We start from the raw sequence: 26,859 nt of genomic DNA on the forward strand, positions 1-26,859 counted from the left end.
TAAAAGATGGAGAAAAAAAGTACATGTTTGAAAATGGCCAGCAGTAATGCAAAGAATGAAACATGTCACACCAGTACAGTCATTGTATTGTCATTGTATATCCAGTCTTATTAAAATTACCATTCAAATGTGAAAACAAGCTACTGTAGTGTTGTTTTGTGTATAAATACACAATAAAAATATCAAAATACACCCAAAACATTAAAATAAGAATAATCTAACTCTGAAAATTGTTTGTTAAGGTGAACCTGTGGACAGTTTGGTGGACGTGATCTGAAGACTCCACTTCAGTGACTTCAGAGAAACTACAGCTTTGTCAGAATATAACACACATTGTAAATCAGTCGAGTGAAAATGAAATCAAACTGTACAGATATCACCTTCACAACTCAAAATGGTGTAATAATCCTGGAAATAGATTTCCCATTTATTTAAAATGCCCCTCCTTCCCACTATTTCTTCCCATTGATCATGACTGAATTATTATCATCCATCACATTTATAAGAAAAATACAAATTCCCAAAATGCAACATCTCAACAAACAATTACCCATTCACACATTTGGTTATTAAATGATGCTACGTGTAAACGGTGTACGGAGGATGTCTTTGGTGATCACTGTAAATGTCTCTCTGGCATTTACTTCATTAATGGAAAATGTTTTAACCTAATAATTACACTGTTTCTTATGACTTTAATGGTGTGTTAAAGAGTGCATCTGGGCTCAAGCGTTGGTTGTTGGTTAGTGTAAATTCTAAAATAGTGTCCGAGGCCACTATTTACCTTAAATGAATGAAAGAGACAGGACCTTATTCATTATGTTTCATCATATTTTGTTTAGAAGCCTCCATGTTTTCTGAGCCGCTCCTTTTTTAATGTGCTATTGATGCAAAATCAACACGTCCTCCCTGTTCACTTGTCTTGATAAATTCAGTATAATGCACATTTTCACTAATTCCATCAGTACAACAACAGAGTCAAGCCATACTCCCCACTCTGCTGCTCTCACTGTTTTCACTCTCATTTCCCAGTTCCTATTTCTGTAAAGCTACTGCCAATTCCACCCAGCACCTCCTGATCCAATGTTTCACATTAAAAGCCCCCCCCCCAGTTTGGGAGTGGACTATAATCTGGACTTAAATAGATCCCTAATATGAAGGACAATTGCCACATGTCTGGACTGGAACTAATGGCCATGGGTTTGACTCCTCTATTCTACTTATTGCTGTCAGCATTACTATGGGCTACTGTGCAAGTACAGTGCCCTATTTTGTTGAGCTAATTTTGGTCCCATTTCTCTTTACTATATGGATTAGTCCTGTAGCACTACTGTTTGTCTATCGTTTGTTTATGTATTGCTTGTACATTTGTCTGTAATAAACAGAATTTAGAAAAATAAGTAAAAGAAAAATAATAAAAATAAAAGCCCGCCAGTGACTCAAAGGGCATAATCCCTCCGTTCAAATGTAGGCTTTTAGTGTGAAATGTGCAGGAAGTGTAAGTTTCACACACGTGAAATAGAAGCATCTCGAATAATTAAATATATAAGAACAGTATTTGTGTTATAAAGACAAAGTGAGAGGCTGTGCCATGGCTGTAGTTGTGCTGAACAATTAGTGTTGTGGAAATATTTTTTAGGGGCCGGCCTTTATTTCCCCTTAGCTGTCACTTGACAATTTAAAGTAGCTTGTATGTTTGAGTGTTATTGTATCAGAGCAGTGTTTAGGCGGCTCACTCCACTCTTCTATATATTACTCTATTATCCACTTACAATATACAACCAGCAATTAACAGAAGCCAGATAAAAACCAGAGTTCCTGGTACTGTTTGTGTGCAACACAGTAGGCAGGGGAGTGCTTTACTTTCTCTTGCCCAGTTTTGGGGGAGGAAAGGGACTAGAATTCATATCTTGTTACAGTAGTTGAGAACAGCCAGGGGTTATTTAGACTCCCATTCCTGCATATTGTGCAAACACCTGGACATAGGGACATGGTAGGTCATCAGGTTTGGTGTAAAAGGGTCCCATGAGTCAGCTCTATGTTTGGACACGCTGGTTGGGTCTGTGGTGTAAGGGGAGCATTAGTTTAATGGGGGTATTACATGCTGACTGGAGCTCCTGCCTGTGCTATGTACAGAACATACAGACATGAAACAAATGGAATGGAAACTATGGTAACAAGTGACTACAGTAGAGTTGGAAAGCTTTGCTGTTTGCAGCGGCAACTCTTCTATAATGCAGCAAATGTGTGGAATGTGATGATAGGGAGTGTGAGTTCACACACTCATTTGTCAGCAAGATTCACATACTCCCTCTGTGGAGAGCTCTGCAAAGAACACCAACGCACAGTACTTAGAGTGGATTACAGCCGCAGGAGGAGAGCTGAAATGCAAGCTTGGTCTCATGAAATGTAGCTACAACATGAAAAAATAGTTGCCTCACATGAATGATTTGGTGGAGGAAATTTAACAAGACAGGCTGTGTTCTGCCAGTGAAACAGCAGGATGGCAGAAGTTACAATCAGGGTGTGAAGGTCCACCATCACAGTTCTGCTCTTTAAAATAAGGTTTCTAGTGTGTGAGAAGTTCTCATCCTTCTTGTTTAACAATGACCAAACCTGTGTTAGTTGCCTAAACTGAACATTAAAGATACACTTGTGAACCACAGAGAAAAGTTGAGGATCGTGGGGCACTACTAAGCGCTTTATAATACATCAGGTGTAAACACCCTTTCACCAATTGTACATTTAGCCAAAGCAGGAAAACAAATCTTTTAGTGACGACAGATTTGGGTTTCTAGTTAAGCAACAAAACAATCGTACTAACAACTCACTGTAGTCCACCAGCTGTGAACAGGAGGGGGCAGGATGAGTGCTGGGCTGGGCAGAGGTGGGTGTGGGGGGGGGACAGCTGATTAAAGGGTGTGTGAGCTCAGGGCTTTGTCTTGTTAAATGTAAACTGGCTGCTCCTGGGCGGTCAGCAGGCGGTACATGGCTGCAGGCATCGTCTTCATGTGGATCTGAGAGAGTCACAAACACAACAAAGCATTTAATTCATGGAGTCAATTATAGTAAATGCCTTTGATGATCAAGTGCCAAAGGCTGGCAGTCGCTGCCAACCCTAGACATCCCAGCAGACAGGGGTAACAGCCACTGCTGCTGCTGTTGTAACTATTGTAGCTCTCCTTCTTTCTCTGTGCTCTCTTGGCAGACAAAGTTAACAACGTTAAATGATACGCTGACAAAACTAATGTAGGACAACCAAATGGACATGTTGCCACCTGCAGATTAAAGAAGTTTAAAAACTATATTCCAATGCGTGGCTCGGATCGGATTTGGTACCAGGTACTTTTCTTGATTTCATTTTCCACTGCAGATAGTACCTCTCTAACCCTTACCCTAACCCTTGGTCGTGCATTGGTAAAGTACTTCTCCTAGCTAACTGGGTCCCTTTTATTGTTGAGTAATCAAGTAAAGATATATGAGAAGTGGCTAAGCTAATCATAATCAAACATACATTACAAGCTGCTCACGCTCTGGGTGTACTGGCATGCACCTTTGGGTGTCATGTAGCTGCTGTTGCTGTTTATAACCAAGTACACAGCACAGTTGAAAGTCCTCGCTGCAAAGCCTTTTAGGAGACATGTGATGCTGTTTCTTCTGCTCAGCAACTGAGCTGTGTCATTCACTGCTAATACCTCTAATAATCATATGGCCATGCTGAAGTCATGTGATAACTGCTGCTTATTACCCCTTGGTTCCATCAAGTAGGAAGTTTCAGTAGGGCTTTGATAAATGGATGTATAATCAGTGCCACGTTGAGCTTCGACAAAAGTAGCAACACGTTGAACACCCTGTTGTGTGCTCTGGCTTTTAACGGGTTTACAGACACATCTCTGCTGATTGGGTATCACCTGTGACACAGCCAATAAACGAGAGACACACCAATCAAACAAGAGAAAACATATCTTAAAGCCTGTTGCACAGCGTTCAGATAAAACATGTCTTTCAACACGGAAACCGTAGCAAAACGGTGCACACCATTTTGAGATTGAATGTGCCCCTGACCTGGATACAGCGTTGGAAGCGGAGCCCTATTCATTCCTATGAGAGATGCTCAGTGGCACATCAAGCCAAAAAAGTAGAAATGATCAGCACTGGTTTTGCACTGTGCGGCCCACTGAGCTCCGGTTTAACGCTCTGCTAGAGTGTGGCTCTTCTAGACTTTCCAAAATGTTATCGATAGTGAAACGAGTCATTTTGCGGGGATTGTGACCGGTAATTTTTTACCCCCATTGATTTACAGAGGTCTATTTTGCCATTTAAGTCTGTAAAAAGTCTTTTAGGGCCAGACGATCACGTGCTGGCCCCGGAGTTGTAATTCCACTGTTTCAACGCTATGTCTAATTGGCTTCAAAGCGCGGCGCACTTCCCGGGGGCCTGCTTAAGCAAGCACCAAACAGTGTACTTGCATGCAGTTCACTTAACTTCAATAAGGGTGTAAAAGAGTTAGTTCTGTCTATGTCCAGTGTGATGTCTCACCTCTCCCACAGCGCTAGACAGGATGTGGACAATCTTTTCGTGGGGCGTGGCCACCACGCTCTGGCTGTTAATCTCAATGATGCGGTGACCCACTCTGACTCCGCCACGTTCGGCGATGCCCCCACGCATAAGGCTACAGATCTGATGATGGGACGGATCAATTCTTTTAGATGACAAATCATATTTTACTAAAGCAATTTAACAGAACTGCAAGAATCATTCCACATAAAAACTGTGCTACCCACAATGCCATTCTGGACGCTGAAGCCCAGCTGGTAGCGGAGGTCTGGCCGTCTGATGAGTACAGTGGTCACTGGGGGACATCTGACGAGGTTTAGCTTGATCCCAGACTGGTTCTTCAGACCCTACGAAAAGAAAGCATATGGAATCAGCAAAATGTCAAAAGGTTGACACAGATCTCCTGAGGACTGGAAGTCATGTTTGATTAACATCAACACAATGTCCAAGAAATTGGCAATAGGTTCATCCAACTGAAAATAATGCACAGGTGGCAATCAAACAATTATATGAGTGGAAATTAAAGACTGATGCTGGAGAGAATGGTGCTTCTATCCTACATTTAATTTGAGATTAAGATTGGTGAAACATATCCAACAAGTTGTTTTTAAAGGAACTGAACAGACATTCCAAGTCGCTGCTAAGCTGTCTAATTTGGGCTCGGACCACTGAACTTCACTGCTTGGCAAGCTGTAACTGTAACTAATGGACTACTGTACTTAACCTTGGGAGTCTATTTCTGATAGACTGTTTGTAAGTCAAGTGGTTCTTCTTTCAATAAAATGTTGAATATAAAAAATGGCACACATCACGACACAGACGGATGCTTTCACAGGCTTTCCACCTGCACACACAGCCTCTTTTATATAGCCCTCTCTTCCTCAGAATTTTCATCCTATTGACCGTTCGCAAAACCCCGCCCTCGAACGGTCCTCGTCCAATCCTAGCTCAGCAACTGTAACTAAGGAGAAGGACCCCCATCAAACATTGCGATTTCAGCAAGATGGTGAAACGATGCACCTATGGCACCTGCAAGTCTGACACCAGGTACCCCAAAAGTTTAGAAGGAGGGGTCTTTTTTTTCACCTTTCCAAAGCCCAAGACCCAAGCGGAAAGATGCCGACAATGGATTAAGCAATGTGGGAGACCTCACTCACAGCTAAATGCCTCGAAGATTAATAATCATAGCTAGCTACATATGTCTGCTCCAAGGTAAGTAAAGCTAGCGAGCTAACTCATGGCAGTTCGTGTAAATGTGAAGCGTATTTTGTGGCCACAGCACAAAAAATGGTAGGGAGTAATATAAAAAGCCGAAAATCCGCGGCACGTCTCCCGGTGTTTAAGGCGCCCTTTCCCCGTAAGTTTATTCCTAAACCAAACCTCCGCCATCCCGTTATTGTGGCGAGTCCCCAGCGGGCTGCCTCGCGGGCGCCTCCCGGCTTATGGAGCGTCCTTTTCGGCCGCCTCCCGGCGTCCTTTCCCCGAGAAAATAACTTTACATTTACACGTAAAAAACGAGAATAAAGTCTCCGTGAACACGTATCAATAGATTAAGAATAACATGGACATTTACACGAACTGCCGTGAGACCGGCTGTTAGCCTGTCAAGCACATGTTGTTATCGAAACAGATAATTTAGTCATTGAACACATCCCTCCGCCGCATATTGCAGCCCTTTCTGTCGTGCCCTGGAGGATATGTCTGCTGCATTACTCCAAAACCAATCACTTATACCAACAGGTATGGAGCAGCCATGGCTATGTGTCTGGTTCTCAATTGTTTGATGGGCGTAGTAACAGTAACTAGGGGGCGTGGCTTTAGCGAACGGTGAATTGTCAAGATGCCCTTTAATACACAACATTCTGGAGAAAGAAGTTGCCAAGCAACACCTTGAGGTCTTGGATAATAAATGTAGTCATGAAAAATTTTCCTCTGGCAATATGATTTGCTGCCATGGCATGCCATTTCATCTTTTTGCTGACAACACACGGTTGTACCTTCCATAGCCTCACTTTGCCAGACCTTGGCTAGTCCACACAGCATTCCAGGATGGGAGAGAAACGTGCTCTAGTTTATTGGCATTTCTTTAAACCAATCACAATCGTCTTGGGCGGTGCTAGGCACAGGGAAAAGCTGCGGTGCCTCTGCAAAATAGCCTCGGGAAGGAACTTGTTTTGGTGGAACGTTCAAAATTAGTTTTAGTCGTGCAACAGAAAACTCAGATTGGACAGATAGTCTAGCTAGCTGTCTGGATTTACCCTGCAGAGATCTGAGGAGCAGTTAACCATAGTCCTCACAAATCCACCGGAGGTTAGAACGCCAACACAAAGAAAGCCCAAGGCAAAGGATATCTGGCCGAATTTCTGTCGCCAACGGAGCAATCCCGGAAGTGGAACGTCGAGGATACCTTCCATAAAGCACAACGCTTCTACAGGGCAAACTGAAGTCAAAAAATTATTTTCTTCAGAAGAAGTCAAATATTGTTATTATCGGCTCTCAGCATATTTCAGAACAGGTACAGCCAAATCATGAAAGCTGTAGCTAAAAATCTTCAATCCTAATTCACATTTTAATCACAATAAGCTTGTAAAAAGACACTGAAACGGCCCCACACGCCTTCACCTTATCAAATCTGGATTACTGCAATGCTCTTCTTACCTGCTTCAATCAAAGAGCCTTTGACAGGCTACAGACTGTACAAAACTCTGCCACATATCTTTACATAACTACAACGTAATGGGATTACATTGCACCAGTGGTGGAATGTAACTACTGTAAGTACATTTACTCCAGTACTGTACTTCAGTAGAATTGTTGAGGTACTTGTACTTTTCTTTTCTTTTCATGCCACTTTCTACTTCTATTCCGCTACATTTCAGAGAGAAATATTGTACTTTTTACTCCACTACATTCATCTGTTACAGCTTTAGTTACTAGTTACTTTACACATTAAGATTTCTGCACACAGAACACATGTAGTTTATAAAATCTGATGTTTGATTCTAAAGTAAACTAGCCAACAATATAACAGATTTTTTTTAGCAGTGGGGGCATTTTTTGAGTTACTATATAGGCCAACTTTGATCTTGACATATAGGCTAAGCATTCTGTAGCAAATAACAATAAACCCACTATTAATTACATTATCTTAATGGAGTGTCACTACGTCAGCACACAAACAACGAAAATCACCAGTTAACTTAGTTTAAATTTGCAAGACCAGGCTTAAATAAACTGACAACAGAAGTTATACCACTTACAGTTCTCAAGAACGTACACACACCATCTCAACTGGCTTATCATCCGGACAGCGTCTTTTTTTCCTTTCTCCCTTTTTCTGCCGAGTGACGCGTGTGCCCACTCGGTGTATTCTCCGACATGCACTCTAACAATGCAGCCCTATTTCTGATACCGTGGTTAAACACACAAATGGTTGGATCCTTTACACTTTCTACAATGGTTGAAAACAACAACTACATTTTCCTGATGATACTTTTACACACTTTTACTGAAGTAATATTTTAATGTGGGACTTTAACTGTAACAGAGGTTTTTTTACAATGTGGTATTTATTAGTACTTAACTTAAGTAAAGGATCTGAATACTTCTTCCACCGCTGGATTACACCTCTTTACAATGTTTTTGAATTGTTTCTTGACCTTCATATCTATGCTGGGGGTTCGATGGCCGAGTGGTTAGGATGCATACATTATACAGGTAGCTGTAATGCTTGTCATTCCCTCTCTCTGCATGCATTTACAGTCTGTATCTCTACTTTGTTGCTCAGATAAAGGTAAAATGCCTAAAGAAACATCAAACTAAACTAAATGAGCTCGAACTAAATCAGCAGAAAAAAGAAAGCTCACATTTTCTGCTTTTATGTTGTATTACACTTTGTAACTTTTGTTAGAAAATGGCTCTATAAATGAAGTTTAATTGTGTTTTGTGGAAACACAACCAAGCTGGAGGTACAGCTAACCGCAATCAACCGCAAGGGTCTGTGCAGTGGTAAGCAAGAACTGTGGTAGCGGTGCACTTCTATCATCAGTATCTTCATTCAGAATGTCCGTTATTTAAAATAATACCATACACGTACCTTAATGATGGTCTGGCAGGTGGACAGAGGCAGTCCCACCAGACTTGTCCCATTAACGGACATGATCTGGTCTCCTATGTTCAGTTTCCCAGACCTCTCAGCCGGCCCAGCATGCATCATGTTGGCAATGATGACAGTGGGCAGGATGGAGCCCCACCCACTCTCCACAATGACCACGCCCAGAATCTCACCCTTGGCTTTCTCTATGAACACCTGAAGTCCCAGCAGACAGGAACAACACAAAACCATGTTAAAGTCAGATTACATCATAATGCAAAAACATTAAATGACAGTTCAACAGTTCTGAGTAGTAGGAACCAGTAGCAGTGGTAAGGAAAATACTTTTTTTTTTTTAAAGAAATACAGTATATGACTTTTATTTATAGAAGAAATGAGTGTTGAGGCACCAGTACAAAAATGAATAATACACAGTTCTACTTACATCTTTGCAGTTCTCAGACTTGGAGAAGTGGATGAGGTCATCATTGTACATGTCCTGAGTGTTGAGCAGGTCACTGTACTCCTTCTGGCTCAGATCCTCTGGGTTAATGCCATTGGCTCGTAGAAATTCCTGGTAAGCCACACTGAAGGCCTGCCCGATCGACTGGGCAATCAACTGGGCCTAGAGGACAGCATGGGCCGGGGGGGTGGGGGGGGGGAATGGCAGACTTACACATTTTGAAATTGTTATCATTACTTAAATTATCTTATGGTCAACTAACAATAGTCAATTTCACAGCTGACTAACTTGTCCCTTTTGACAAGCGAAGACATGATCTAACTTAGCTGTTGGACTCACATCCTCAGACTCAAACACGTGGCAGATCATCTTGTACTGGCGCTTGCTGTCTTGGCCTGGGTCTGAGGCCTCCACATTCTCCTGAGAGTCGGATCGAGGCATCCTGCGCCGGGCCATCAGGACCACGATGTTGCCAATGTCAGCAATGTAGGAGATGGTCCGCAAAGGGTGGTCCATCATAGTCTCCTGGGAGTCAAAGAACCTTACATTAATATAGCAGCAAACAATATTTGCTATGTAAAGATAAAGTGGAGTAACAAATAAGGTCACACTCCGTGTGTGTTGTAGTTGTAGCTTCTCTGTTCTTAGTTTTGGGAGCTGGTCCAGCAGTGTGTGCATGTTAGTGCATGTGGGTGTAAAAAACGTACAAAAATGAGTACAGCCCCTTTAAGGTCAGCTCATAACAAAGATTATATAGGTCCGTATTGGAAGTTATATTGTTCCCCTGAATAGATCTTCACTGAGAACTCCAAAGTATTTCCATCCATACAGTTACTAATCTGTTTACACGGTAGCAATCTATTTGAAAAGATTTTTTCTACCATTTTCTACGGTGTCCGAGAGGCCTTAACACCTTTTTAGACCTTTGACTAATTTTATCTTACTTGTGTTAAGTAACTTATGTAGTTATTTGAACCCAAACCACGGTTTTCCTGAACCTAACCAGGTAGTTTTGTTGCCTGAACAGGTTCTGCCCTGCAGGGGCTGAAGTATGGAAGTAAGGTCAGAGAGCACGACAACTATGTTGAACAACACTCAACAACTAGGAGGGCACATGGAGAGCGCAGACCAACGCCCTATCTCACAATGTTAAGGAAAGCCAAAAAGGAATTTGTGCATCTGCCCCTTGATTCTGATCTGCTCCAAAATGTAATGCCAGAAGGTTTTCGGTAAACCTGCTGACAGACAGACAGACAGACAGACAGACAAACCGAACCGAAACATGAGCTCCTTGGCGGAGATAATACCAGCATGTTTGTTGAACGTCGCTATGTTTAGTCGTGTTTATACTGGGACAAAACTCAGGAAAGATATTCTGCTGTTGGTCAGAGTACACATACAAAGTACACAGGCAAGTATAGTCACCCCTGATGTCTTCTCATATGTCATATGTCCTATTTAGACATTTCAGAGGTAAGTTGTGTGGCCTGCTTTATTTCATGATCAGAAAGTCTTTATGGTTCTGGTTAGCAGCACACAGCTAACTGTGTAGCATCAAGAACAACATAAGAAAACTTGGCTCCAATTCAATATTTGTCAGAGATCTTTTAAATTGCAGGTAATACGAGGGCCTTTTCTCAGTGAGGTGACAGGAAAAAGCACTAGGGATGTTCCAATCCCAGTATCAGAAAAACCTCTGATACCGCCTAAAATGTTGGTATCAGTATCAAAAACTACTGGAATCTATATCACGTTATTTAATCCCGAAGACAATCTACTACTAAGTAGTTTATTTATGTTCTTTTTCCATTATGTCTGACTGCCAAACTGGATAATAAAAGAACATTCTACCATTCATTGTTTGTGTTTGTTAAGGTTTCACAAAGAGTTTAACCTGAGCCGTACCAACAACAAAGATAGAAATCATATTCCATCCATACAGGGATGGCAGTATACTGCTGTTAAAACATGATCAAATATATGACACACTGGTACCAGAATCAGTATCGGGAAGTTTTGGACCATCTCTAAAAAGCACTGCAGATGTGTGTTGCACGTCAGTCCGAGCGAGTACCTGGGAGTCAGCGTTGAGCACTTTGATTCTCTGCGTGGAGATGAAGAGATCCACCTCTGTCATGGGCTGAGGCTCACCCTCAGGGGCCTACACACACATTTACACAGCAATATTAGACACACATTCATAAAACACAGACATTAAAAAGGCCAAAACGTTCATTAACAGATGTTCCTGAATGAAGAGACATTCAAAGTTAGAGGTCAGTGACGTCTCATTACTACCAGAGCACAGGGAACAAACAGCTGTAAAATGATGAATTTGCACTTTCTGATCCATAGTCCTCAAAGTCTGGACTATAACAGCTCATAACAGGTAATACCAATTTGTCCTTTTTTTGATGCATTTACTGAACTGAAAATATTAAATGTATAACACTACTGCTGATCATTTTCCAAAGAATGCCATATCAGAGCTTTTTGACTGTTTTTCTTTCTGTACATTATGAAAGCTCCAGTGAACATCACATCTGCTTTGTAATCAGTCCTCACATCTAACTCTCAGCAAATAACTGAATAGGCATATTTCCCAAAATGATGAACTATTCCTTTAAGTCTCATTGATTTTTATAGCAAGTGAATGGAAACTAAAGGAAAGATACAAACAGTACACTCTAATTGAGAACAGTGAAAATAGTCTCCATAAGATGCAGGAAACAGCATAACATATTGATCTGAGGAACCGTTAGCATCATGTCCCTTAGTTTGATGGAATATGTTAGTGTTGGGTCTCAGTAAATGACAGAGTGTGTTTCAGACCTGTACACAGCATGTTATGATTTGACACTACATAGTCAAAATAATAAATAGTAGTATAGTAACAAATAGTCTGAGCAACAGTTTACTCACATGCTGGGGGCAAAACTGTAGCTTGAATCATAAATATCCCTAATATTCAAAAAAGTTTAATATAGTTTTTATAATTTTTTCAAGTGTGCTTATTTACTCTGACATACTTCCTAACCTGGGTAATTGACTAAGAACAAGCTTTTAGTGGTAACATGTGGCGATGTAATATCTGCATTACCTGTAAATGTTATTATATTCATGATAATGTAAATTAATTCCAATTTTGGGAACATAAAGTCCAATGAATCCACCAAGGTGTTTCCCTCACTGTGCCCCTGGTTCACTCAATAAGCAGGTACAAAGATTATTTTACAAATGAGTATTATTATATACATATTTTGGATGAGGCTTCACAGGAAGATGAAATGCCATTCCTCCTTTTCTTCTTCCTAAATGGTAAATATATTTAACATGCGAGCTAGCTCAGGCTCTCAGCTCACACGCAGACACACCTGCTACTCTAATGGTACGTGTCCATTGTCAGCGTCATTTCCACGCTTCATATTCATTTCTATGGTATCAACTGTGCAATGTATTCCTGTGCGTCACGGGGACTTAGGAGAAGTAGGGAGTCGTGTTGCTGGCTCCTCATTTGCATAAAGTTGAATCCAGCCAACTTTATGCAAATGAGGAGCGACCGGCTCAGCTTGAAAAAAGCTGACGAAAATCTCTTAAACTGACCTTTGTCAATCTGAAATGAAGACAGATTTAGCAGCTGCATGGCCTATTTGTTTCTTAAAATGTTTTCGGAAACACGTTCCAGTGAACTATTTTTGTAAAATAAGAGATCGTATTCCGAACGAGCCGCCATGGTCGGTTTTGAAAACCGGGAGCAGACATACCCACGTGACAGTTTTGTGTCAGTTGCACCCCTCGCGGTTGAAGGAGGGTGTAGACTGGTGTAGACGTGTTCTTTTTCCGTGAAAACAATGCGTTTATGGACATGTGCTGTTACATTGGACACGACTGCTTCATCATAGCTCATGGCTTGACCAACCTGCGTCCGACTCAGCCGCCCTTTTTTTGTTCAGGAAAAGCACCCGAATCGCATGATAGCACCTACTTGCTTGTGAGCTTCCTAAAGTCATGCATGAGAACGTGATGTGATGAATGTGGTTGGTAGCAGTGTATTGAGACATTCTGGTGAAGATAGGACTGGTTTAGGGAGGAATGGTTCGGTACTTGTTCTCGCCATGTAACGTGTCAGTATTGGAGACTGATGCAACTGCTGTAAATCCAACAACAATATCCATTTAACATTCACTGGGTACACTGCTTCCTCTCTGTTGCACACAGCGACTTTGAGTGGAGTATCACTTTAACACCAGTCTTATGTACTGTTAGTATGTGTCACATATCTGACTGTCAACATTGATCCCAGGACACAGTATGTGTGTGTGTGTGTGTGTGTGTGTCTGTCTGTGTGTGTGTGTGTGTGTGTGTGTGTGTGTGTGTGTGTGATAGTTTAAATATTTGATGTACAAAAGTGACCAGATGTTTTCAGGACCACAGCAGTGTTTTTAGGTTTTGCTACATCATCATATTCTGTGCTCTTTACAGACAGTTGAGAATTATTAAGTGTGTCCAAAAAAGCCTTGACAAAGGCCAGGACCTAAACACTGACTGAACGCACAGACTGTTGTTGTCAAGAGGATCACAGTTTTATGTTTCTCCAGGCTTTTTAAGGGGTAGATTTGTGCACATAAGACTAACAATGAGACAGGGACTGATGGAACATGCGTGATAATCAAACAATATTATAAATATAATATAATAAAGGATTTGATTCAGTAAAGGCATCTCAATACCAAAAACACATCTAGGAGGCTGCTGCCAGTAAAGGTGCTTCTCACTAACTGACTGTAAGAACAACAACAGCCTGGAACTTCAGTTCCTACTGCTACAGAAAGAACTTGACAGTAATATATAATAAGAATAAGAATAAGAATAAGAATTAGCTATCTGTAATCTAATGTGAAATACGTTTGGATTAAAGCAGGCAAAAACACTAGTGTGGTACTTTGAGGTGGCCGAATCTTTTACAGGACTTATTTATGCACGTTTTTCATTAGTTAGGAGTCTCCACTCAGCCCACCCAGCATCACATCTGGCATTCAGTTAACAATCCAGCTGCTGCAGTCACTGAGCGTCACACAGTTTATACACACCGATGGGTCACTGAAACCAAAATGAAAGAAATGCTAGGCAGTTATCATAATGAGAGCGTGTGCATGTTTTAGTGGTGCAGCAGGTAATGTATGAAATAAAGTGACCATTTCACAGTACAGAATGTATGCCATATGACTATTAAAGGAACAGTTCAACATTTTGGGGAATACACTTCTTTTACCCAGAGTAATACGGCAGGATAATAACTACACACTATGAAGCATTAGTTAAGTATCAGTAAATACTTAATTCATCATTTATAAAGCATTGTTATTACACATTAGTATGTAATTCATAAACAAAGTTATACATGTTTTATTCTTGTTTTATAACTATAATGTGTTTAATGATTGTATTTTCTCATTTTATAAATGATGGATTTACCATTTCTAAATTAGGTTTAACATAAATCACAAACCAGTTATTATGGAGTTGTCAATGGTTCACAAGATCATTAAGAAAGTGCAATTAAACGTGCAATATGTAACTTTCTGCCGCTAGGGGTCTCTCAACCAAAACAATGGATGGCAAACACGGACTTTTGATGACGTTGGGAAGTTGCGTGGAATTATGGGAGTTGTAGTTTTTATTGTTAAACACCATCGCTGATTAGAATGCATCTGTTCAAGGATGAGTTTACCCATTCAAGTTTATTCACGTTAAGTTTAGTAACATTTATTCATGTTATTCTAATATCATAGCTGCAGCATTACGGTTACGAGTATTTTTTCTGTGACATTGTATGATTTACAATTACTCCTGAACGTATCATCTGGGTGCCAGTGTTCTGATGGAAGTTACGAGTAACTAGAGGGTGAAAGGTTATATGACACCACTGACGGGCGACTAAAGGAAACGACCCGTGTCTGAAAATAAAATAACAGATTTCTCTGGGTTTGTAATTTGGTGGAAACATTTGGGATAGACATTTTTTTTTAGACATTTTAATGCAGAAATGTTACATATTGTACCTTTAAATTATTACTATTTAGATGTACATGTATGCATGTATTTACACATATGACTTAGACATGCACTAATGGTCAGTTAGTGTGTTAGTATATGTTTTATAAATACTTATCACTGCAATTCATGATTAATTAAGGTGGTTAGAAAGCATTTACTAGTTGTTAGTTAAGTATTTGTGTGAACTCATCAAGTGAGAACTATCTATGCCTCACAAAGCATTTATAACTGAAAGGCACTTTCTAAATGATTTTGTGAATCATTAACAACTCATGAATAACTTTTTTGTAGTTTATGTAATACTTCATTTAGAAATGGTGAATCCATCATTCGTGAAGTATAAAAGTACACACAGATGAGGTTATTAATCAAGAATAAAACATGTATAACTATGTTTATGATGTTGGAACAATGATTTATAAATGATGAATTAAGTATTTACTGATACTTAACTAATGCATCCATAGTGTGTAGTTATTTTAAAGTGCTCCTATTATGCTCATTTTCAGGTTCATAATTGTATTTAGAGGTTATATCAGAATAGGTTTACATGGTTTAATTTTCAAAAAACACCACATTTTTGTTCTACTGCACATTGCTGCAGCTCCTCTTTACCCTGTGTGTTGAGCTCTCTGTTTTAGCTACAGAGTGAGACCTCTCACTTCTGTTCCATCTTTGTTGGGAGTCGCACATGCTCAGTACCTAGGTAAGGACTACTAGCCAGTCAGAAGCAGAGGACTTTGGGCTTTTTCACTTTGTAAACCTATAACGTGCACAAAAAGATATATAACACAATAAAGGAAAGGGAAAATTTCAAAAAGCAGAATATGAGCACTTTAAAGTGTTACTGGTTTACTTTCATCCAGGACAGAGATCTAGGATGTGTTTAGCCTACGTATTACAAAGATTGGGAGCATGACCATTATTAGATAAAATGACAAAATAAAGGATCAAGGGATGGCGCCACTTTGGTATATCACTTTGGAATATCTCAACAAAGTTATGATGAATTGCTGTGAAACTGGGCACAGACATTCAGGATGATGAATAGGATTTGATGAAGCATCATTATCAGCTCAAACAGTGTGTCTCAGTCTTTGCTTTATGGCCAGCTGCATCACCATCAGCCTCAGATGATTAGCATGTTAGCATGCTAACATGTCATACTAAGATTGTGGCCATGGTAAACATCCCCGACATAACATCCACATGTTATCATTGTCATTGTGAGCATGCTTAAAGCATTTAGCTTAAAGCACTGCAGTGCCACAAGCATTGCTTTAGACTCTTATTTTGACATCCCAGACCTCTGTCTGTGCCGAGATGCTTCAGCATGGCATTTTGTCATCTGACTCTGGGTAGGTTAGCAAAGAAGAGGATGTAGGTTATTATGTACAGTCATACATAGTAGCACTACAAATACAGACTCAGCAGCAGAGAGAGAGAAAGCACACTGAAAACAAACCCAGTCAGACCTCACAGCATCACGAAGATTTCAGCTGTTTCCTGCATCCAGCAGCTGCTTTCTTTCCATCACAAGCAGTTTGACAAAAACTACAGTGTGCCAAATGAGGGGGGTAACAACATGTCTGATATGGAATGAAAAAATGGTGAAGGGACTGGAGACCAAAGGGAGGGAGCGTCACAATTAATTTCACCTCCAACAATACAAAGCTGGATTCAGGAAAATGCCAACAGTTCATCAGAATGACAGTACACTGAAGAGGACACAAAGGACAAGACAGTGATACACAGACAGACAGACAGACACGGAAAGAGACAAAGAGCCAAGCAGAGAAAAAGAGACACTGTGCTCTGCGGCGTGGAGGACGAGACAGATATGTAGGTACTGCACCTTCTTCTTGTTCTGGGCTAATTTCTGGGCCGTCTGCCAGGCATGGAACAAAGCAGACAGGAGAGTAATGGGTTAGAGCAGTGCACAGGAGAGACTGACTGGACCACAGGGAGGGAGGCAGGGACCTCACATTCCTGTACAGTCTTTGATATTTGGTTCACAATGAGGAGGTGTGTTCATGTTTGTCTGTGTAGTATTTGTGTGTGATGAACATCATAACTACTGTAGAATTGGGCATAGAGAACCGGTTCCAACTTGGAATCGTTTGAAAAATTACGATTCCAATGGAATCTTTTTTTTATTGGAATCGTTTGGAAAATTTGGTTGCAAATCCGATCATCAGCAGCCATGGATCACAGTAAGCAGCGCTCTAAAGTGTGACTTTATTTTACGCTGAAAAAGCCCGGTTAAACTGTAAATCACCCTTGAATCAAAAATGTTTATCTGTGAAATAAGCATGTGACCCAGTTCAACTCCACCCCTGATATGGGCCGGGTCCAGGTGTCAGGTTTACATGGACTTTTCGTTTTCATAGTCTTACGTTTGTTCACAACACTCTGACTTGCTCTTGCATTCCTAGTTTATTTCAAGTACTTACTTACCTATTGTTTAGCATCCTGTTGTCTGCTGCTGCTCTGAGCATTACCTCGTCTCCTGCCGGTATCCTGCCTGTTCATACTACTCTCTGTTGGATCTTTGTGAATAAAGCTCACTGCACTTACTCCAATCTGACTCCTGCTCCTTCCGTGCGTGACAGAAGACTCGACCACAAAAGGACATGGATGAGGACGCCCTGGAGGATCATCTCTTCAACCAGAATGGAGACACTCTGGAGGACTTTGTTACGGTTTATCTTGATTACTATCAGAATGGGGCCTGGGAGGAGGACTTTTTGAAATATCAATTCTGGCAGGGTTTAGATGACCCACTTGCTCGGATGCTGTTACTGGAGGACCTTAACCTGCCGTTCAGAGTGTTTCTGGACTGAGACCTTTGGGTTTGTGGTTCCTCCCTCACGGTAGCGCTTGCCGATCCAGAGCCAGCCGATCCTGAGCCTGCCGATCCAGAACCAGCCGATTCTGTGCCAAAGTCCTCACCTCAGGCCCACTTCAGCAGGGAGCCATTCAGCAGCCCAGTCGGACAAGAGCCAGCAAATGTCTGCCCAGCTGACCAGAAGCCAGAGACTGCTCACAGCGACTGCCTAGTCGGACTGGAGCCAGCAAGCGTCTGCCCAGTCGACCAGAAGCCAGAGACTGCTCACAGCGACTGCCTAGTCGGACAGGAGCCGGCAAGCGTCTGCCCAGTCAACCAGAAGCCAGAGACTGCTCACAGCGACTGCCTAGTCGGACAGGAGCCAGCAAGCGTCTGCCCAGTCGACCAGAAGCCAGAGACTGCTCACAGCGACTGCCCTGCAGAGACGTGCAACCCTTCTGTTCCCGAGCTGACGAGCAGCTTTCCTGAGTCCCAGCTACCTAGCAGCTTTCCTGAGTCCCAGCTAGCTAGCATTGCCCCTGACTCTAGGCTAGTTAGCAGTTCCCTTGACTCCAGTGTCCCTAGTATCCCCAAGCTCTCTAGTGTCCCTAGTGTCACAGAGTCCTCTAATGTCCTTAGTGTCCCCAAGCTCTCTAGTGTCTCTAGTGTCCCCGAGCTCTCTAGTGCCCCCGAGCTCTCTAGTGTCCCCGAGCTCTCTAGTGTCCCCGAGCTCTCTAGTTTCCCTAGTGTCCCAGAGTCCTCTAGTGTCCCTGGGATCCCCGAGCTCTCTAGTGTCCCCGAGCTCTCTAGTGTCCCGAGCTCTCTAGTGTCCACGAGTCCTCTAGTGTCCCTGTGCTCTCTAGTGTCCTCGAGCTCTCTAGTGTCCCCGAGCTTTCTAGTGTCCCTGAGCTCTCTAGTTTCCCTAGTGTCCCAGAGTCCTCTAGTGTCCCAGAGTCCTCTAGTGTCCCTGGGGTCCCGAGCTCTGTAGTGTCCCTAGAGTCCCCGAGCTTCCTAGAGCTCCAGAGTTCCTAGAGTCCCGGCCATGTAGCGGCCCCCCAGAGTTCCTAGAGTCCCGGCCGTGTAGCGGCCCCCCAGGGTTCCTAGAGTCCCGGCCGTGTTGCGGCCCCCCAGAGTTCCTAGAGTCCCGGCCGTGTAGCGGCCCCCCAGGGTTCCTAGAGTCCCGGCCGTGTTGCGGCCCCCCAGAGTTCCTAGAGTCCCGGCTGTGTAGCGGCTCCCCAGAGTTCCTAGAGTCCCGGCTGTGTAGCGGCCCCCAAGGGTTCCTAGAGTCCCGGCCGTGTAGTGGCCCCCCAGGGTTCCTAGAGTCCCGGCCGTGTTGCGGCCCCCCAGAGTTCCTAGAGTCCTGGCTGTGTAGCGGCTCCCCAGAGTTCCTAGAGTCCCGGCCCCCCAGAGTTCCTAGAGTCCCGGCCGTGTAGCGGCCCCCCAGAGTTCCTAGAGTCCCGGCCATGTAGCGGCCGGGATGCTATTGCTCCCACTAAGGTCAAAGCTGTCTCTGGTAAGAAAAGATCTCCATGAAGAAATTTTATAGTTGTGAGAACAGAAAAAAAGAGTGTCGAAAAGCTGAACGCAGTTGGCGAAAATCTAATCTCCAGATCCATTATAACACTTATAAAGAGAGACTTCGCATTTATAATATGGAACTAAGGAATGCAAGGCGGTCCTTTTTCTCTGACATTATTGCCAGAAACAATAATAATTCAGGTGCTTTGTTTGCTACTGTTGATAGATTAACAAACCCTCCAGTACCAGTAGCATCTGAACTGTTGTCTACCAAGGCTTGCAATGACTTTGCCTCCTTCTTCACAGACAAAATTCAGAAAATTAGACAAACAGTCAGTGCTTCCATATCAAGTACAGGATATGTGTTGTCGCAGTGTGCACGCAAAACAAATTCCAACATGACACAATTTCATACGATCAACCTTAAAAACCTGGAGGACATTATACAACATCTGAAAACCTCCTCCTGTTGCCTTGATATTCTACCAACGGGTGTTTTCAAAAATGTTTCGAATTCTTTGGCTTCTGATCTTCTACAGATTGTAAACACATCTCTGCTCTCAGGTATCTTCCCACAGGCCCTGAAAACTGCAGTCATCAAGCCACTCCTATAAAAGAACAATCTAGACACGACACTAATGAGCAACTATAGGCCAATATCAAACCTTCCATTTTTAAGTAAAATCATAGAAAAAGTGTTTTTTCAACAACTCAACCTTTTCTTATCGCTAAACAACAGTTTTGATGCCTTCCAGTCAGGTTTTTGACCACACCACAGCACTGAGACGGCTCTTGTTAAAGTCTTTAATGACATCCACTTAAACACAGATAGTGGCAAAATTTCAATCTTAGTATTACTTGATCTCAGTGCTGCATGGGTGGCAGTGAAGGTCAGGGGCCTCGACGGACCAGACCCGGGCGGCAGACGCTGGCTCTGGGGACGTGGAACGTCACCTCTCTGTGGGGGAAGGAGCCGGAACTGGTGCGGGAGGTGGAGCGCTACCGGTTAGATCTGGTGGGGCTTACCTCTACACACAGTCTCGGTTCTGGAACCGTACTCCTGGATAGGGGTTGGACTCTTTTCTTCTCCGGAGTTGCCCAGGGTGTGAGGCGCCGGGCGGGTGTGGGGATACTCACAAGCCCCGGCTGAGCGCCGCTACGTTGGAGTTTACCCCGTGGGGCGAGTGTCGCCTCCCTACGCCTGCGGGTTGTGGGGGGGAAAACTCTGACTGTTGTTTGTGCATATGCACCAAACAGGAGTTCGGAGTATTCGGCCTTCTTGGAGACCTTGAGTGGAGTCCTGCATGGGGCTCCAGCAGGGGACTCCATTGTTCTGCTGGGGGACTTCAACGCGCACGTAGGCAATGATGGAGACACCTGGAGAGGCGTGATTGGGAGGAACGGCCTCCCTGATCTAAACCAGAGTGGTTGTTTGTTGTTGGACTTCTGTGCTAGTCATGGATTGTCTATAACGAACACCATGTTCGAACATAGGGATGCTCATAAGTGTACCTGGTACCAGAGCACCCTAGGCCAAAGGTCAATGATCGATTTTATAATCGTTTCACCTGATCTGAGGCCGTATGTTTTGGACACTCGGGTGAAGAGAGGGGCAAAGCTGTCAACCGATCACCATCTGGGCTCTGGGCAGACCTGGTAAGCCCAAACGTGTAGTGCGGGTAAATTGGGAACGTCTGGAGGAGGCCCCTGTCCGACAGACTTTCAACTCACACCTCCGGCGGAGCTTTTCGTGCATCCCTGTGGAGGCTGGGGGCATTGAACCCGAGTGGACAATGTTCAAAGTTTCCATTGCTGAAGCTGCGGCGAGGAGCTGTGGTCTTAGGGTCTTAGGTGCCTCAAGGGGCGGTAACCCACGAACACCGTGGTGGACACCGGTGGTCAGGGAAGCCATCCGACTGAAGAAGGAGTCTTTCTGGGATATGTTATCCCAGAGGACTCCGGAGGCTGTTGCAGGGTACCGAAGGGCCCAAAGGGCTGCAGCCTCTGCCATGAAAGAGGCAAAGCAGCGGGTGTGGGAGAAGTTTGGAGAAGACATGGAGAAGGACTTTTGGTCGGCACCAAAGTGCTTCTGGAAAACTGTTCGCCACCTCAGGAGGGGGAAGCGGGGAACCATCCAAGCTGTGTACAGTAAGGATGGGACACTGTTGACCTCAACTGAGGAGGTAATAGGGCGGTGGAAGGAGCACTTTGAGGAACTCCTGAATCCGACTAATACGCCCTCTATGTTAGAGGCAGAGCTGGAGGATAACGGGGGATTGTCGTCGATTTCCCAGGCGGAAGTCACTGATGTAGTCAAACAACTCCACAGTGGCAAAGCCCGGGATTGATGAGATCCGTCCCAGAAATGCTCAAGGCTCTGGGTGTGGAGGGGCTGTCCTGGTTGACATGACTCTTCAACATTGCGTGGAAGTCTGGGACGGTGCCAAAGGAGTGGCAGACTGGGGTGGTGGTTCCCCTTTTTAAAAAGGGGGACCAGAGGGTGTGTGCCAATTACAGGGGTATCACACTTCTCAGCCTCCCTGGTAAAGTCTACTCCAAGGTGCTGGAAAGGAGGGTTCGGCCGATAGTCGAACCTCGGGTTGAGGAGGAACAATGCGGATTCCGTCCTGGTCGTGGAACAACGGACCAGCTCTTCACTCTCGCAAGGATCCTGGAGGGAGCCTGGGAGTATGCCCAACCGGTCTACATGTGTTTTGTGGATTTGGAGAAGGCGTGACCGGGTCCCCGAGAGATACTGTGGGAGGTGCTGCGGGAGTATGGGGTGAGGGGGTCTCTACTCAGGGCCATCCAATCTCTGTACGACCAAAGTGAGAGCTGTGTCCGGGTTCTCGGCCGTAAGTCGGACTCGTTTCAGGTGAGGGTTGGCCTCCGCCAGGGCTGCACTTTGTCACCAATCCTGTTTGTAATATTTATGGACAGGATATCGAGGCGTAGTCGGGGTGGGGAGGGGTTGCAGTTTGGTGGGCTGGGGATCTCATCGCTGCTCTTTGCAGATGATGTGGTCCTGATGGCATCATCGGCCTGTGACCTTCAGCACTCACTGGATCGGTTCGCAGCCGAGTGTGAAGCGGTTGGGATGAGGATCAGCACCTCTAAATCGGAGGCCATGGTTCTCAGCAGGAAACCGATGGAATGCCTTCTCCAGGTAGGGAATGAGTCCTTACCCCAAGTGAAGGAGTTCAAGTACCTTGGGGTTTTGTTCATGAGTGAGGGACAATGGAGCGGGAGATTGGTCGGAGAATCGGCGCAGCGGGTGCGGTATTACATTCAATCTATCGCACCGTTGTGACGAAAAGAGAGCTGAGCCAGAAGGCAAAGCTCTCGATCTACCGGTCAGTTTTCATTCCTACCCTCACCTATGGTCATGAAGGCTGGGTCATGACCGAAAGAACGAGATCCAGGGTACAAGCGGCCGAAATGGGTTTCCTCAGGAGGGTGGCTGGCGTCTCCCTTAGAGATAGGGTGAGAAGCTCAGTCATCCGTGAGGAGCTCGGAGTAGAGCCGCTGCTCCTTCGCGTCGAAAGGAGCCAGTTGAGGTGGTTCGGGCATCTGGTAAGGATGCCCCCTGGGCGCCTCCCTAGGGAGGTGTTCCAGGCACGTCCAGCTGGGAGGAGGCCTCGGGGAAGACCCAGGACTAGGTGGAGGGATTATATCTCCAACCTGGCCTGGGAACGCCTCGGGATCCCCCAGTCGGAGCTGGTTAATGTTGCTCGGGAAAGGGAAGTTTGGGGTCCCCTGCTGGAGCTGCTCCCCCCGCGACCCAACACCGGATAAGCGGATGAAGATGGATGGAGAATAGGGACTATTTTGTGTCTATAGGTAATTATACATCTGAGCATACAAATATGACGTGCGGAGTTCCCCAAGGCTCAGTTCTGGGGCCTCTTCTGTTCAACATCTACATGCTTCCACTGGCTCAGATTATGGAAAACAACAAAATAAGTTACCATAGTTATGCGGATGACACACAAATTTACATAACCTTATCGCCAGGGAACTATAGCCCAATACAACAATTAAATATGTGCATTGAACAGATTAATGATTGGTTGTGCCAGAACTTTCTTAAATTAAATTAATAAAAAACGGAGGTGGTTGTTTTTGGAGCAAAAGAGGAACGATTGAAAGTTAGCGCTCAGCTTCAAACGACAATGTTAAAAACAACAGACAAAGCAAGAAATCTTGGCGTAGTCATGGACTCAGACCTAAATTTTAAAAGCCACATTAACATAATTAAAAAATCAGCCTATTATCACCTTAAAATTATATCAAGGGTTAAAGGGCTTATGTCTCAGCAGGATCTGGAAAAACTTGTCCATGCTTTTATCTTCAGTAGACTTGACTACTGTAACGGTGTCTTTACAGGTCTCCCTAAAAAATCAATCATACAGCTGCAGCTGATTCAGAACGCTGCTGCTCGAGTCCTCACTAAAACCAAGAAAGTGGATCACATCACTCCAGTACTGAAGTCTTTACACTGGCTTCCAGTGCCTCAAAGAATTGATTTCAAAATACTTTTACTGGTTTATAAATCACTAAACGGTTTAGGGCCAAAATACATTTCTGATCTGCTACTACATTATGACCCAACCAGACCTCTCAGGTCGTCTGGGACAGGTCTACTTGTTGTCCCCAGAGTCAGAACTAAACAGGGGGAAGCAGCGTTCAGTTTTTATGCTCCACATATTTGGAACAAACTCCCAGAAACCTGTAGGTCCGCTGCAACTCTCAGTTCTTTTAAATCTAAGCTAAAGACCTATCTTTTTGATGTTGCTTTTCTTTAAATAATCTATTTTATTAACTTTAATTTCTTATACTGCACTGTAACTTTTATTCTTAGACTGCACTATCAATTTTATTCTTGTCTTTTAATGTTTTTAATTTGTTTATTATTGTTTTTTAATTGTTTTCTAACTGCTCTTTAATGTTTTATGTAAAGCACTTTGAATTGCCCTGTTGCTGAAATGTGCTATACAAACAAAGCTGCCTTGCCTTGCCTTGCCTTAAAGCGCCCATATTATGCTCATTTTCAGGTTCATAACTGTATTTTAAGGTTGTACCAGAATAGGTTTACATGGTTTAATTTTCAAAAAACACCATCTTTTTGTTGTACTGCCAGCTCTCTCTCACTGCTGCAGATCCTCTTTTCACCTGGTTTCTGTTTTAGCTACAGAGTGAGACCTCTTTTCTTCTTCTTCTTCTGTACTATCTTTGATTGCACTCGCACATGCTCAGTAGCTCAGATGTAGATCAGCTAGCTAACTCCAGAGACAGTAAAAGAAAGCTTGTTTCTCCAACTTTGGTCAGTTACAAGGCAGGATTAGCTGGGAGACTTCTAAATGAGGGCGCACATGTAAGTAGTTCTTTTGTAGATTATGGTGAACTTGTGTGTGTTGTAGCAGTGCTTTGCTATTGAGAACGACGTAGCATATTAGCGTTAGCATGCTAACGCTACGAGCTAACGGTTGTGGTTAGCCAGCTCATTTCCGATTTTGAACAGCTCACTAGGAGACTGAAGGCAGGACACATTCAGAAACCGTATCTCACTCAAAACAGCGTGGATGGATTTTTTTCAAAGTTTGTATGTGTGTGGAAGCACCAGAGACACTAAAGAACACCCCAAATCCCAGAAAAAAGTGATTTTTTCATAATATGGGCACTTTAAAGAAATGGAATCAAGAATCAATAAGAACCGGAACCGAAAAGAAGAATCGGAATTGGAATCAGAATTGTTAAAATCAAAACGATGCCCAACCCTAATCATAACTGGCTACACCCCAGCATAGTACATCTATATAGTATTGGAAGATGGACAGTGCACTGCAATCATGTGCCCTGCATGCTCTGCTTTTAATTTGGATTTAATACTCAACCTGGGCCCGTGTTTGACGAGCATCACAGAATCCCTCGGTGGAATCACTAAAGTGAACACAGGATTGAAACTGGTGGTGGCTCAGAGCAGGACTGAGAGCTCATGATGAAGTGGAATGTAAGTCTTTTAGATCACAAAGTAGACATTTTGGTGACATGCTGTAGTAAGTAAGTAAGTAAATAGTTAAGGTTTGAAATATTGTGCCGATGGTAAAATTCAAAGTGCAACACTTTGTTGTGTGTAGGCTTTATGTGTAAGGGCAAACACTACAGGCCACTGAGTTCTCCAGGTTATGTGTGCAAGGTTGCATTGCTAAATCTCTTAAGTACATTTACGCATAAGAATGTACAGCAGGCACATACACACTGGCTAGACACTTATAAAACAAAGTAGATAGCTTGACTCGGCTGAGTTATCCTCGTTGCTCAGCGCTATCCAATTACACTGTTTACAATGCATCTAATAGTGCTGCATCTTGCCTTTTGTGCAGTACTGCACACACAGTGATGCTGCTGCAATCCTGTGGTGCACTTCTCCATCTTCTCTTCCACTGTTCAACTTTCAGCTACACTCTTTGTTAACTTGTGTGCCCTTACAGAAGGGGGAACATTTGGGATTTGTGTGATGTCAGCCACTCTATATATAACATGAAATGAATAAGTAATACAAGGACCTAATATTAGAGTTCTAATATTACATGTCCTACTCTTATAATTTGTGCGTACGTGTATTGTTAAAGTATGGAGTATCAAAACAGTGAAGCATCTTCCTGAGCAACATAGTGCAAAATATAATAAGAGATAGAATAGGGAAAATAGTTGCTAAGAATAAATATATATTAAAAAAGATAGCACTTATTTACACAATACAATAGAGTGCTAGAACTCACACAAGGATCAATAATAGTTCCTATTGCAAATATTTTGGGGGCAAAGTAGCGCTAGTACAAACATGATTTAGAGTTCAATGTTCTTGTCTGGGATTGTGAAGGTCACTCCAGTGACTTATCACTGTTATAAATATGATGAGATTTGAACTTTTTATCAGTTTCTCCGGGGGCATGCTCCGTTTACATCAGCTATGTGCACTATTTTTCAAGGCATTTGCTATGTTTTGAATCTAATTGTTCTCCAACTGTCTTCATCATTCTAAAAACCAGAACACAACTAATGTTGAGAATTCTGTTCAAAAATCGTCTGTTTTCAGATCTAGGTTACATAACATAGGTAGGGTAGGAATTTGGCGTAAATAGCATTACTAATTTTGAAACCTATTTTGTTATACTAAGCTGGAGAAAAGTTCACAGAATGAATTAAAAGTCTACAAGTTTTTTTCTCAAGTTTTTAAAAAAAATGTCAGAATTCTGACAATAAACTTAGAACTCAATACATTTTTTCACATGTGGCCCTAATCTTCTTCCGTAAGTCAGAGAGACTGAGGGGAAAGACACA

At 43.1% G+C, this 26,859-nt stretch overlaps 1 protein-coding gene across 4 annotated transcripts in view; it reads right to left on the bottom strand.

Annotated features, from left to right (window-relative positions):
* Positions 1 to 2,685: 2,685 nt before the first annotated feature.
* apba1a (amyloid beta (A4) precursor protein-binding, family A, member 1a) overlaps positions 2,686 to 26,859 on the bottom strand; it is a 52,851-nt gene continuing 28,677 nt past the window's right edge. For 2 of the 4 annotated variants that reach the window (XM_028578326.1, XM_028578325.1), the window contains exons 8-15: positions 17,026 to 17,058; positions 11,188 to 11,274; positions 9,453 to 9,638; positions 9,096 to 9,275; positions 8,654 to 8,866; positions 4,785 to 4,904; positions 4,540 to 4,680; positions 2,946 to 3,017 (exon numbers count right to left, since the gene is read on the bottom strand). In XM_028578326.1, coding sequence (XP_028434127.1) covers positions 2,946 to 3,017; positions 4,540 to 4,680; positions 4,785 to 4,904; positions 8,654 to 8,866; positions 9,096 to 9,275; positions 9,453 to 9,638; positions 11,188 to 11,274; positions 17,026 to 17,058 — 1,032 coding nt within the window. Of the gene's footprint in view, positions 3,018 to 4,539; positions 4,681 to 4,784; positions 4,905 to 8,653; positions 8,867 to 9,095; positions 9,276 to 9,452; positions 9,639 to 11,187; positions 11,275 to 17,025; positions 17,059 to 26,859 lie in introns of all 4 variants that reach the window. The other 2 variants (XM_028578324.1, XM_028578327.1) reach the window with 2 other exon arrangements.

This window comes from Perca flavescens, chromosome 5 (assembly GCF_004354835.1).
Source record: "Perca flavescens isolate YP-PL-M2 chromosome 5, PFLA_1.0, whole genome shotgun sequence".
In the NCBI taxonomy this organism is placed as follows: domain Eukaryota; kingdom Metazoa; phylum Chordata; class Actinopteri; order Perciformes; family Percidae; genus Perca; species Perca flavescens.